At 45.7% G+C, this 13,710-nt stretch overlaps 1 protein-coding gene across 2 annotated transcripts; it reads left to right on the top strand.

Moving 5' to 3' along the window:
• The first annotated feature begins 302 nt into the window (after positions 1 to 302).
• Positions 303 to 12,476, top strand: LOC119172947 (uncharacterized). Of its 2 annotated transcripts, none has more exons than XM_075871302.1 (4): positions 303 to 527; positions 6,957 to 7,140; positions 8,475 to 8,622; positions 12,077 to 12,476. In XM_075871302.1, exons 1-4 carry the CDS (start codon positions 479 to 481, stop codon positions 12,161 to 12,163), a joined length of 468 nt encoding a protein of 155 aa, XP_075727417.1. In that variant the 5' UTR covers positions 303 to 478; the 3' UTR covers positions 12,164 to 12,476. The 2 variants fall into 2 exon arrangements, with proteins under 2 accessions (XP_075727417.1, XP_075727418.1); XM_075871303.1 differs by lacking the exon at positions 303 to 527 and adding an exon at positions 4,840 to 4,921.
• The last annotated feature ends 1,234 nt before the right edge of the window (positions 12,477 to 13,710 follow it).

The following is a 13,710-nucleotide window of genomic DNA, read 5'->3' as shown; positions in this document are numbered from 1 at the left end:
ACCTTTGTTGTAGCGCCAGTTTCGGTTTCAAGGAACATGCGAGCTTGTAGTGGTACCTGGACACCCTAAGATATGGTTGAACAAAGGGGAGTTAATGTGGGTGTTCACGTTTATTGTTTCACAATTTTTACGAAAAAAAGAATTTCACTGAAACTTCGTATTGTTTATTTGTCTTCTTATTTCGTATTTTGTGAATTACACCTGAGGCGAAACACAGGAACTGGTTGACTTGTAATCGTAGTGCTTGCTTAACGCTCACCCTTGCTGCTCTTTCAGCGATATCACAAGGTGAATCGCGCTCGGTTATCTCGCTCGGCTGTAGTGCCAAGTGTGATTACGGAAAAGATAGAACATCTGATCTGGCGTGAAGCGAAAGGAAGACGCAGTAGACGATGTCAAGCAGATCAGCCATGCACTAGACGAAAGTGGCTAAATTGGGGCATCGCATGTGTTGCGCGTCTTCGGGTTGTGTGAATTGATGTATTTCCACTTCGGCGACGGCTTTTTAAGTTTCCATGAGACAGTGGGTGAGCACAAGTATTTGGTTCCATTATTTCAGCAGGTATTCAATTTGCCTGACTGCATGTCGAAACCAAGTTCCCAGCAAGCCGTGGACTGGTATAAGCGCAGTGTTGCTCGACTAATCCGTCATGATGACAGCCTACCCGCTGCCTGTAGAATACGTTTAATGAACGGCTGGAATGCGTGTTGGTTCGGCTACGCAGTTTGTTCACCTTTTACTTGTCCCATATGGTTCGAACGATGTGAAGCAGTTATAGGCTACTTCCCGTTCAAGAAAATGCTCGTTACCAGCTAGAAATTTTCCGGGCCTTCCCTTCTGATAATGTCCTTAAAATACATGTAAGGAAACTCGATGCCTTGAGCAATCGTTAACAGGTATTGTGACGGGAGCCAACGTTTTGACGAGTGCACTTCGTTAAAGCAATGCTGCTGCCCTTACGAAGGCAAGTGACCTTCCTTGTTCAACGATTTTAGGGGCGAAGCTCCTTAGGGCGTGGGCTGTGCGTCCCCTGTAGCCTGTATGTAGTCACCTCTAGTTTAGTTCTTGCAGTGTTCACTAGATGGCGGTAACGTCCCCTGTATGTAGCCACCTCTAGTTTAGTTCTTGAAGTGTTCACTAGATGGCGGAACCGTCTCCTGTATGTAGCCACCTCTCGTTTAGTTCTTGTAGTGTTTACTAGATGGTGGTACTTGTAGCTGATGATGAAAAGATGCAAGATGTTATAAACTAGAAAGCGGTACTTGTAGTTGATGAAAGACGCGAGATCTTATAAAATAGGAATGATGTCACATATGGCGCGTGTCATTGGTTGAAGGCAATCGTTCGATTTAGTGCGGCGACGTACGCTAGGGGGAGCGATGTAATAAAATCGAGTGGGCAAAATGTACAGAGGATTCATGGTTTACCAGGTTTACCTCCGGAGCTTCGCCCACTCATCATCATTCACTTTGTGGATATGGCGGAATTTTTTTCAACGCTTCACGCCTACATCTTTGCCTGAACACCCGCCTTGTTCGGTATTGTTCTGTGCTAAGTATAAGTACACCCGTCGGCAAAATAAGTCGGGACGTGTGAGTGGAGACAGCAGACAGAAAAAAGTTGCGTTGTCCTGCCGTATGACGTCGAGCGTGTGGTGTCGACACATCGCAGTACGCGTGCGCTTCCTTTCACACTTGCAGTCATGTCTTTTTTACTCGTTGCAAGAGGGTAGGTGATTGCATGTGGCGTTATGAGATAGGTGTAAGTTTCTTCGCTCAATCCGTCAACGCTCAGTTCGACGGGGGCACGCTGGCGGTAAATGGTACGCTGCTTTTTTTTTTACCTTCATCGGACCGACAACACGTAGCAGCCGGGCCTTCTCATCTCATAGAAGTAATCCGAAGAAAAGAATACTTCGGTGCCCTCATTCGTATTTCAGTATCATGTGGCTTGTTTTCACACACGCACACACACAAAAAAAAATTGACAGAAAGTAACTAATGCTGCATGTGGCAACACTTTGTCACTGAGTCAAACAAATTATCTTTAATCGGTCAGCAGCGTACTCTTCACGATAACTGGAACAATCGCAGATTGCTGGGGCCAGGATCACTGCCCCATTCCCTTAGGCCTGTATGCCAGGTCCTCCTTGATTGATATGTGGGGTTTAACGTCTCAAAACCATCATATGATTATGAGAGACGCCGTAGTGGAGGGCTCCGGAAATTTTGACCCCCTGGGGTTCTTTAACGTGCACCCAAATCTGAGCACACGGGCCTACAGCATTTCCGCCTCCATCGGAAATGCAGCCGCCACAGCCGGGATTCTATCCCGCGACCTATGGGTGAGCAGCCGAGTACCTTAAAGCCACTAGACCACCACGGCGAGGCAAACCGAACTCACGACCTCCGCACAAAGCAGGTCCTCCACTACCACATCTGTTGCTCATGCACAATATCTTGGTTCTTCATGTGTGTGCAACAAACAATTAGCGTGAGAAGTTTAGGCAAAATTCTTCTCGCCATGATGGCGAAGGTTCAATTTTTTTTTCTGTGGTCGTTATGTTGTTCGTGAAGTTCAACAACAAGTACGTGTTCAAAAATAATGTTGAGAAATGCAGCTTAGGGATCATACGAGATTATTTCTTAGTGTGATTACATTTGTTGTGACTAATACTGCATTTACTGAATTTTACCGTGTACGGTAAGTTTGCATTGCCTCCTTTGGCAGGTGAGTGAGTGAAACAAATTTATTCGGTCCACAATAGACGCGAGTAAACTCGGCGTCACCTGGCTAGGCCCACTCGGGGACCATCAGGTTAAACCTGACGGCCCTCGCGCGGGCCCTCTGGACGGCCAGGATTTGAGAGGTCTGGTCCTGGGCCTTAATGAGTCGCTTCATTTCCTCTTGGGTGAAAGGGGGACCGGCAGAGGCGCAGCCCCACAGTACATGCTCGAAGTCCGCATAACCACCACACAGGGGGCAGTCCGGGCTTGGAAACCGTACACTTTTAAATAGCTGACCACTCTTACTTCACCGTTACTGTCAATTGTGATCTCGTAATCCTTATTGCATGTCATGACATCACGCAATGTTACCCTAGGTATAGGCCGTGTATATGTAGGTCCGCGCACTCTCAAGTGAATTGATTTTTTTTTATTGAAATGAAAAACGGAGAAGTTTTTACCACTGTTACTTGCGCACAGCTACCTTTTCCACTTGGTTGTTAAAAACAAATAATTGAAAATAGCATATATGCATACACAGTTCTGCATAGGTAAGTACAAAAGTTCTCATTTAGGCCGAACAAATACGTAATTGCCATGATAACTTTTAACCTAGTCCACTCAGTAGTGGTTACAAATCTTTGTTTCTTTTAAGAAACGTTGAGCTTGAGCTGCACTTCGGGAGCAGAACCCGATGACATAATCTGGCTGCGTTCACGCCATCTCTCGATATGTGACTTGGATTTCCTCTCGGTGGACACCTGAACTCTACTGGTAAGATAGAGATGTCTGCTCGAGTTAGATTGACCGTTTCAAAATGTCAGATAACGTCTACGGCAATCTCCCTTACGAAATTCTCATCACGTCAGAATTGTTCTTTTTGCCAAGTGGCAAAATACCCACTACGCATCCGCTAAACAACACGCAGCTATACGCAGCTGCTGACTTTGTAGATGCTATTGATGATGGCGACGATTGAATATACCTGAGCACTGAGTAATGCGTGGGTCTCCAAACTATCCCATCGTTGTTGAATCTGCGTATCTTGACGCCTGGTACTATTACACGCTTGTGGTACTTAACATCGCTTGCGTTAAGAAACCTCCTCGCATCTTGTGACATTCTTATAGTTCTTTTTTCTGGAGCAGTTCCGAGCAGTGGCGAAGCTCTCTAGCAGAATACCTGACTGCGATTCACAAGGCCTGAGGTTGATTCCTACTCGAAGCAAATAGGTTTATAGAATGTTTATTTTCATCTTTATTGATTATTCTCTCACGGACAACGCCAATTTTTCTCTGACCACCAACGACGCCGTTACCGGAATTTCTGCGAACTGAACTCTTTGAAGCTCTCCGAGAAAGTGAACTTGGCCAGTGAACCTTCGCATGTGACGCAAATGCGTCGGCTTTCATATTCCAATCAGGGCATTCATATGAAATTCTTCACTTTTGTTTTTGACAAAACATTATGAATTCCAGCAAAGCATGGGGTATTTTATTAGTAGTAGTTATAATGCACGTGTACAATCAAATAAAAGTTGGCAATATTATACTTGCCACCGCTACGCCACGTGGATGCGATAGAAGTTTCTATTCGTGATACCTTTGACGACAACAGGATAAATAGTTTATAGCCGCAAAGGGCACGTGGTGTGTCAAAGTGAACCAACGTCTGCCCTAATTGAAAGATCTGGGCGAGTTTACGGTTGTTCTTAAATGACGTAGAACGTCTCCAATAATGTCAGTAAAGTGGAGAGCGTACGCACTGGAATACTGTGGAGCAATACACCTAGCTTAATAATACTGCATTATAATAAGTTTGTCAGTACGAGCAGGTTCCCCCCTCGCAGACCGGATGCCATACGGGGAAAGTACGATAGATTCACAAGCGTTCCGTTGAGTGTTTACCGATTCCATTCGGCAAGCAAGCGCGGTTCATCTACCCTATCGTGAAGCATACATTCTGCACGTGGTAGCTGCAACCGGTAACCTCTGAGCACGCATCCTCAAAAGCATCCACGTCACCAGATACATCCTGTGGGTGGGCGTTTAAAACAAATGCGATTCGTCCTGTAGCGCCATTCAGTTTGTCTTTTACTCCGCGGATATGATCGCCTTGGTGGTTTTACTCGTGGCTGCCGTTTATCAGGAGGCGATCTGCTCTTCGCAAATGCCATATCTTAGCCTTTGTCCTGGTGAGAAAGCGCTCTTAATTTCATGTTCAAGGGTGTGCATGTAAACTTCAAATAATGTTTGGCTGATTCAATGAAATACTGTAGTGAATGTGATCTATGTACAATGGACTGAATGTAAGGTGATAACCATGGGTCGAAGTTCATGTCTCCAAGGCAAAGATCGATTTCATTTTTTAATGAAGCAGCCTCGCCCCGCTTCCAAACGTAGTTTGCGGGGAAAGATCGTTTTTAGGTAATTATCACTGTGTCCTCTCTTTGTTGTGAGTGATCCTAAATGAAGAGAAAAGTGAGCTTCGTAACTGTCTCCCAGGAGGAGGACACCTCAACAGTAGCTCACGATGGGTGGGGGTAAAGGAGGGATTAAAATGATAGGATTAAAAGCTAAAGAGATAGAGAGAGAGAAAGAGAGAGGGAAAACGAGAGAGTGAGGTGCAGGGACAGTGAATGACAGAAAGCGATGGAAGTAAAGAGGAGATAGGAAATATGGACATGGTTGCAGGAGTGCGGGGACGAGGCACCACTCGGCGACAGCTCTTGTCGGCGTCAGGAGATGGCTAGGGCGAGCTAGTCGGCCAGAGCTGCGCTGTCGTCGGAAATCAGGGGGGGGGGGGAGGGGCACAACCGGTCGGCGCGAAACCTAGAGAGCGAGTCCCTCTCTTTGTTTATTACGCAACGTAGATGACTTTAAGTGCATCATGAGAGCCACTTCAAATCAGTCTGCACACTAGAAAGTATTGCGCGATTCTTACGGCGTATGCCTACTATGAACAACTCGTAGGAAGAAGTTCGCGATTTCAGATAATCATATGTTTATCGTGAGGTCTTTGGCAAAGATAATGGCGGCTCGCCTGTCTGAGGAACGTATACTTGTTCATTCGACAAGATTGCCCCGTTTGATATGTAAATTAGTCGTGAACTTTTTGAATTGGCTTTCTTTCGGCGTAATATTTAACACCAACAGGACAATAGAGACATCTGGTTAGCGTAAAAGTTGATCTAACGTTCTGAAGCAGCCTGCACAAGGCGAAGGCTGCTTTCTTCAAAACGATCCCAAGAAAAAAAAAAAACGTCTGAGGTTCTTTCTTTGGAGAACTTTCGGGAGCGTACGAAATAGTTGTATTCAAAGGCTGCCAATTCAACGCCTTCGGTGCCTTGCAGATTGAAAGTGTACAACGCGCATCTTATCGTACAGCCTCTAGTAAAGGTGAGTTTCTCTGGTCTAGCATAGTTTCTGGTCGAATAGCGGGTTTTCTTGCGGACAAAACCTGTAAGCCGTTACATTAGAATAAAATGCGAATTGCGTGGTGCACCCGCATTCACTCACTGTACCAAGTGTCTCAGAATATTTACCATGTGCACCTAATCTACTCACTTGAGCGTCCGTGTTAGGCACATTGCGTTGCTCTCTAGCTACACCGACAAATCGCAGTTCAGGTTAGAGCATTAGATGCCTCATCAAACACGAAATCTGAACGTCGGCGTCCCGAGTTGGCGCTGCGTCGGGCACAAGTTATGTAAAAAAAGTCATCTCAACGTTTATCATGTGATGTACCAGTAACGTCCTTTTGTTACGACATTATGAAGTCGTCGTGACGTTACAGGGACGTCACCTGATCTAGCATCGCAAGATGGCGCCATAACATCGCGCCATAACTCGGTCGAACGTGGAGGTAATGCGAAAACAGGTGAGGTGCTTCTGATCTTGGAGACAGTACAAAACTACATTAGGTGCAGAAAGCGATCGAAGGTAGCTGGGCAGGTTCAATGCATCGGCTGTGAGCAGCGATATAATAGCTTGGGCATTCGAGTCGTCTCAAGCGAATGCGCGAGGGCCCTGTGAGTGTTTAAACACCATGCTGTCGAGCCGAGATGTAGCAGTAGTCACAATCCCCATGGACAAGAGCGCGTGTGCATATTGGTCTTTCGGAAAAATTCTTCACGTTAAGGATGAGTTGCGCTTTCGTGTCAACCAAGCATTGGCCAAGCTGACGCGCTTGGTCCGCACTTTGCGATAATCACACTGATGTCATGACAGGCGAGCAGGATCCGACAGTTCAAGTCACCAATGTCACCATCCGAAATGCGAAGCTCGGCGAGAAGATGACCATCGACACTGCTTTCAAGATAACGGAACCACTGGACGCTGACCCCGTACTCTACGTGTCTTTCGCACGGCCGGACGGCACGGAGCTCCAGTGCCCCGATTACATATCGCACTGGTGAGAACATGTTCTTCTGCTTAAACAAATTCGTTGCTGCCTTACTTGTCTCAGGCTCTGACACTCGCAAGTAATATTTACTACGAAAGGCTTCCTTACGTGTTTACACGCAGACGCGCGCATGGTTCTCCGTGTGTGGGGGGGTGGGGGGGGGGTGAAGAGAAAGTTGTACTACAGTGCCCCAACCCCCCGTTGGCCGAGTCCGAAAGAAAAGGAGCTCTGAAATGAACGCGAATAGAAAAATCGAACGGCGACATGTCACTCACAATATCCTGCTGCTTTTAGTCACTGGCTTTCCGGTAGTGAATGTGTGCAGTAAGCAGTTCTTCGAATTGGACGTCGGGAGTCCTTGGTCGCCATTATCATGAGACAACGCTTTTTCATAGCCTTACGCATTGAAAAGTACGTGAAAACTCCGACTTAGTAAAGGTACGGGGTTGAATTTGGTCCCTCTTTGTGGAGGGAGAGGACTGCCCTCTGTGGAGGGCGCATGACATACGTCCCTCCAGCTGTGTAGCTTATTGAAAGCCCTCTGCAGATAAAGCATGTTGCACCAATAATCGGGGTAACTTCTGTTGGGAACGCAGAACGTGCGTCTCATTACTGCTACCCTGGGGCTTCGGCCTGCGCCCCAGGCCGCCTCGGCTCGAACGCCCCCACTACAACCTTCTCATGTGCACACCTATGTGTAGGCTCTATATATATAGCGCCTGTCCCATCTATCAGAGTACACCAGAAAGCGCTTGTCCCACGCATTGGTCTTCTTAACAGCGCTTGTCTGGTGCATCTTTGTCCTTAACAGCACTTGTGTGTGTCAACGTTCTTTCTCTGCCGTGTTGAATTCGCGCTGTCCAGCATTTAAGGCGTTCTTTTGTGGCTACCCCTACCGGCCCTTCAGTAAGCACCGTTCAATTGGCGAATGACAGAATACTATGGCAACGGAAACAGGGTCAGAGCAGAGAAGACGGGGAAAAAAAAACAAGCCTATTTTCCTTTAATATAAGTAACGGGTGATTTTCTGGTTTATTTCAAATGTCATCCATAACATCACGCCATTATATGTGGAGGTAAGTGAGATGAACGAGTCCTTTTACTCGAGGTTCGGTTTCTCCAAAGCTTTTCTTTGCAATCAAGTAGGCTGAAGAAGCCATTCTAGCAGGCCTAATGCTTCGAAGCATCTAGTTTGCCCACTTCAGGTATTATGAATATTCAAAATCGGCAAGGTTTATGTGCGCACTTCGTTACAATGATACAAACATTTATTAAAACGTGCAGAAGATATACGTTGCGTCACCAAATTTCAGTAACCTCTTTTATATGTCTTTAATCTGCAGCGAACTGAAGTTATGCGAAGGCACAAAAATCGACGAACTCCAACTCAGCCGAGAGTGGCACAACAAGTGTCCCATTCTAGCCGGCGACTACACCACTCACGTTTCTGTGCGCCTGCTCGACATGAAAAGTTCCGAGGAGTTCATAGGGGTGAGTGACTGAGACAGCTTTATTGGGGCGATAGTCTTGAATGCACCATCAAGCGGAAAAATTTATTAATATGTTAAGTTTCTGAAATATCACGTGCAGTGTTAGTGTCCGATTGCACGATATGATGTAATGGTGTGCTTCACGCATGTATAGCATATTGCATATATGGCGGTCGTTTTTCTAGAATAAATTTAGTAGCAAGCTGACCCTCTTTCCTTTCGCCTATTCTTCCGCGGTGGTTTAAGTCGTCTAATTTTCTTGTAACGTGCACCAACCAGCCCAACAATAAGTTTTACTGAAGTCCGTTTTGCTCCTCAAGGGATCGCAAATGTTGGTCCTAAAAGAGAAGAGCCAGTGATGGTGGTTCTCCACCCCGCCTTTTTATGGCGCCTAATTTCATCCAGGAGGCATGCGATTCTTTTGTAAACTATTTCGTGGCAGCCCCGCCGCGGTGGTCTAGTGGCTAAGGTACTCGACTGCTGACCTCCAGGTCGCCGGATAAAGTCCATGCTACGGTGGCTGAATTTCCGATGGAGGCGGAAATGTTGTAGACCTGTGTGCTCAGATTTGGGTGCACGTTAAAGAGCTCCAGGTGGTCGAAAATTCCGGAGCCCTCCACTACGGCGTCTCTCATAATCATATGGGGGTTTTGGGACGTTAAACCCCACATATCAATCAAATCATCAACTATTTCGTGGCATCAATACATAGTTAGGAGGCTACTTGTTTGTGCTCATGGGTGTCTATTTACGGAAAACATGCTGCTTGAAACCAGTGGGGCAGTGATGAATCTAGAGACCGCGTTCTTTGTAGCTGCCTTCGCTTACAGTCAGTGCTGGAATTCCCGCCCGAACTGTCTTCGCAGAAGAAATCAATGAAGACCTTGTTAAATGAACATGTGCGTACGGCATTGGCCTCTTGAATTGGCTACAATACTTCTGAGTGACATTCTCTTTTTCTCTGTATCTTTTAGTTTTTTTCGTGCTCCTGCTTTTCTCTCAGCTTTCCTTTGCATCTTTTTTTTTCATTTCCCGCTCGCCATGGTGCAGGGTGACAAACCAGATGCAACACTTCTTGTGGACTTCCCTGCCTCTGTCTCATTTATTATCTCTTTATCTTTCTCGTGGTATCTATTCATTGATACGTTATTGTGCACTACGTAGAGGACAAGGCGACAACTGCACAGACACAAGTGCAAACGTTCGACTGGATTTGACGAGTGAGGTAATTACGAATTCGTACACGGGCACGCAGAACGTATATTGAATCATTTATCGAAATGCTCGCGTCGAATATCAGACACAGCACCACTCCTACTCGTTTGGTCAATTTAACATCGGAGGCGATCACACATTTCAATAAACAAAAACAACAACAAACCGAAAAGCATAATGCCAGAAACCATTCATGCTGAGGAAACGTGCAGGGATCAGTAGTTTGTTGTGGTTTGTTTATTTAAATTTATCGCAGAATTTCTTGTTAAAGTGACCACACGAGCACGTGTGGTGTTGTGCCCAAGATTAGACGTGTACATGTCAATAATTATTCGAAATACGTTGTACATGATTACCTATCAAATTATTTTTTCACTCGTTAGATTCCGTTGAAAGATTGCACTTGTGTCTGTGCAGTTATGTCCTCGGCCTCTAAGGTATGCGCAATAACTAAGTGAGGAACTAAGTATCTGCTCTAGGGGGGCTACATTGTCGTCGCAGAATTTTATACTTTGGCATAGTGTACAATTTCGGAAACATGCGTTTAGTTTTAATGTCCTACTTTTAATGTACTTCCGCACCATCGCCAGAGACGTGTCCAGTTTTGCCCTAGGAGGTGAATACAGACACGTCGAATTTCTACAAAGTTGTGTTACCCCTTAAAAGTGGATTTACACAACGTATATGGACTGTCTAAATCTGGTTTTGTAAGTAATGTCACTGAATAAGAGAGTGTATGTAGCCTTACCCTTCCGATGCAACTCGTCGGTCAAGAGCCCCACCTCTCTCCTAATGAGGCGCGGTCAATGAGTTCTTGCGCAACACGCATAGGAAGAATCCCAATAAGTTATCAGCGAATTTTATGTTTTATTACAATTTCACTTCGCTCTTGACGTGTCCAATAAATGTTAACGGCCGACTGAAAACCTTCTCTCGATTTTCGTTCATCTCTGCGTCCTCCAAGCCAACCTTCAACGCAGTCCTAGAAATTTGTTCCCTCCATTTTACCACTCCTTTCTTGTTGGTATTTGTACAAGTATAAACGTTGCCACGAGACTATGGCATTAAAGAGACAATTTGATATTGCAGAATGATTGACTTTGACACGTTGGAGAACATTTATATTGTGTGGGAGCATTTTGTTTGTGTTATTATCTTCACTGGCTGTTTCTCTTTTGAGCCGGCACTTGTTTCCTTATAACGACTGGGGCTCACTTCGTCATTGTTCTCACACATGATCGAGAATCGGGGGCATTGATGTAGTTAAAAGCTGGCAATGGATACCACAACATAACCTAAAAGTTTCCGGCATGTGCTGTAGCATTTCAATCAATACAGCTTCACCAAAGCGCTCGTCACGGTACTCCAAACTTATTTACACCGACAAATGCGCGTTCACAATTTTTTGTGCGGTACTCTTTCTTTTTTTTTTTTTTTAGTCGCCGAGCAAATTGCCTCTCCGGTCTTCCAAAGATGTACCCGACTATAGTGGTTCGCTAGTATCTGAACCCGACCGAGGGTGGTTTCCAATATCTTATTTAGTTCGTGTGATATATTTTGTGAGTTGTTTGTGTGCTTTTCATACAGTTACGACAGGGTGCTCAGCCGCCGCCGAGAGATGGCGCGACACGTATGTGCCTCAAAATCTGGTGACCGTGTGCTTATCTTTAGTTTTTGTGGCTGTTGCTATATTGCGATCACGGTGGGTGAAAGCATGTCATTATTTCTTAACTAGTCTCGTTTTTCGTTGCAATTCTCTGCGTATATCCGTTTACTTATTCATTCACTTCAATTCTCTACTTTAATAGCTTATGGGTGTTCCTTCAAAGTGAACTGCTTATCCAGAGTTTTACCGATTTCAGTCTCCTTATTTTTAACACCCTCTAAAGCGAATTGAAGATTGTGTGTTTACCTGTGGGTTGAACTATAAATTCGCCACGGTGCAGCTGCGGCGCTGCCAGCTTGTCAAAGAACGACCTTCCAATTGCTCTCCCTGCACCACCAATAAAAGTGCGGAGAAGGATAAAAAAAAAATGGATGCCGTTCTACGACTGCGCTCCCCCGGTTTTTATCTGCGACATTATGGCAGTGTTAACGCAGCGCAGTGGCGCATTTAGAGTGCGCCAGATTTGTAAGGGGCGAAGAAATACGTTCCTCGTACACTGAATACGTGACTGTTCCCAAAGTGACCTATAAAAGACCCAGTCCCGCTTATTTCTTTCTTTGCCGTTTCTTTTCAGGACGGCCACGTCGTGGTCACGTTCAGCATTGAAAACGGAGGGGAAATTGTCGATTGCGTATACTTCACTGTTTATGTGGAAGAATAAGTGGACCTTAGTACCCCACAAGTACCACGACCCCGTAGTTTAGTTTTATAGCTGTTACAGTGACGTTTTCGTTGACATATGATTAAATCAGCGGTGGAAGCACAGCATACCACGAGCCCACTACTCACTTGCTTACAAAAGCTGTGTGACATCATGATTCACTAAGTCAGGATCGCTGAAGTACAAGCGTCACAGTGTTGAGCAACACTGCGCAGCTGCGTGATAAATCATAAGCATGGCGACTGCAGCTACTACATATCCGAATGGTTTGTGACGCTACTGAAGCACACAATAAAAATGATGCTTACGTGTACGTAGTCCCTGTGTGCTGCAGTACATTCCAGGATTTGAGTGTCATATCTTTCTATCCACCTAAAGGCCTTTACAATGCAACTATTTTTTTTCCAGCAGAGACGAAGCCTTTAGTCAAGCAGCGCCTCTTTTTTTTATACGCGCAATAAAAGCCTGTAACGGCCTTCATCAGGCCATTTTTGCCGTCATTGGCCAATCTATAATTTATGAAACTGTCAGAAACACTCGGATGTCGTTTTGAGAAACACAAACCCTATGTAAAACCCCTTAAGGGGAAATTTAAGGAAATGAAGTTAAGTGTAATGAACAAAAAGCTGAACTGTAGGTTTCATGTAGACACGCACATGCTGTTTTGTTTTCTAGAAAACCAGCACAAATAGTACACACAAAAAAACGGAGCACTGTCGAGCTACTCAGAACGTTTCCAACGTCAGTGCCGATACTGACAATCCAATTCTACCCGAGGTGAAACTAATGGGTGAATAAGTTGTAAAATATTAGCTAAAAGTCTCAACAGACCTGCTAATGTAGCACCGGAGTAGTACACTGCATTTTATAGAGCAGCAGTTTAGGGAACCATCGGGTGTTTCACATCTCACTCGTTCGTGCAAGTGGACGCTGGGGACATCCAGGCCATACGGCCGCTCGCACCCAAGCCCGAGCACTAGTCAACCTGCCTGGAAGCGACCTACCTCCGCTTAGCAGGACCAGGGATCGCTTCCCCAGCGACCACGGTGTCACATTAACAGAAATGCTCTTCTAACGTAACAACTCTTCCCCCTCCTTCCGGCTGTATAAACGCTTACCAGAAGTGACCAGGTGTTGTGGCGCAAGCTTGATATGGCCACAGGGGCACAACTATTTTCCTTCACTTCATTATAACTCATGGTGAAACCTATCCTCACAGCATTTTGTGCCCTTGCACAAAGGTCAATTTTAACCGCATCTTTTTAAATTGATAGGACAAACCCAAGTCTCCGTGCCCAAGGTCGGAACACAAGGAGTGATGAGAGGCCGCTCTGCGCAGCTCTGTGCACAGAGCTGCAGCTTCGGGAAATCGTGCTGTGCCGAAGGGTCTGCCCGAGCCCGAAAGTGTCCGGCCATCCCGAGTGATCCCGCCACCCTTCATCGACCTGTCTTGTTTTTCTTCCTGCACTGGAAGAAGGGATAGAGGAGAGAAAAGATATAGGACGGAGGGAAGAAAGATACACACAATCACCGCACACTCAGGGGAG

The sequence above is a fragment of the Rhipicephalus microplus genome, chromosome 8 (genome assembly GCF_043290135.1).
Source record: "Rhipicephalus microplus isolate Deutch F79 chromosome 8, USDA_Rmic, whole genome shotgun sequence".
Lineage (NCBI taxonomy): Eukaryota > Metazoa > Arthropoda > Arachnida > Ixodida > Ixodidae > Rhipicephalus > Rhipicephalus microplus.
The sequence above is the reverse complement of the archived record's forward strand: the minus strand, read 5'-3'. Positions and strand labels throughout refer to the sequence as shown.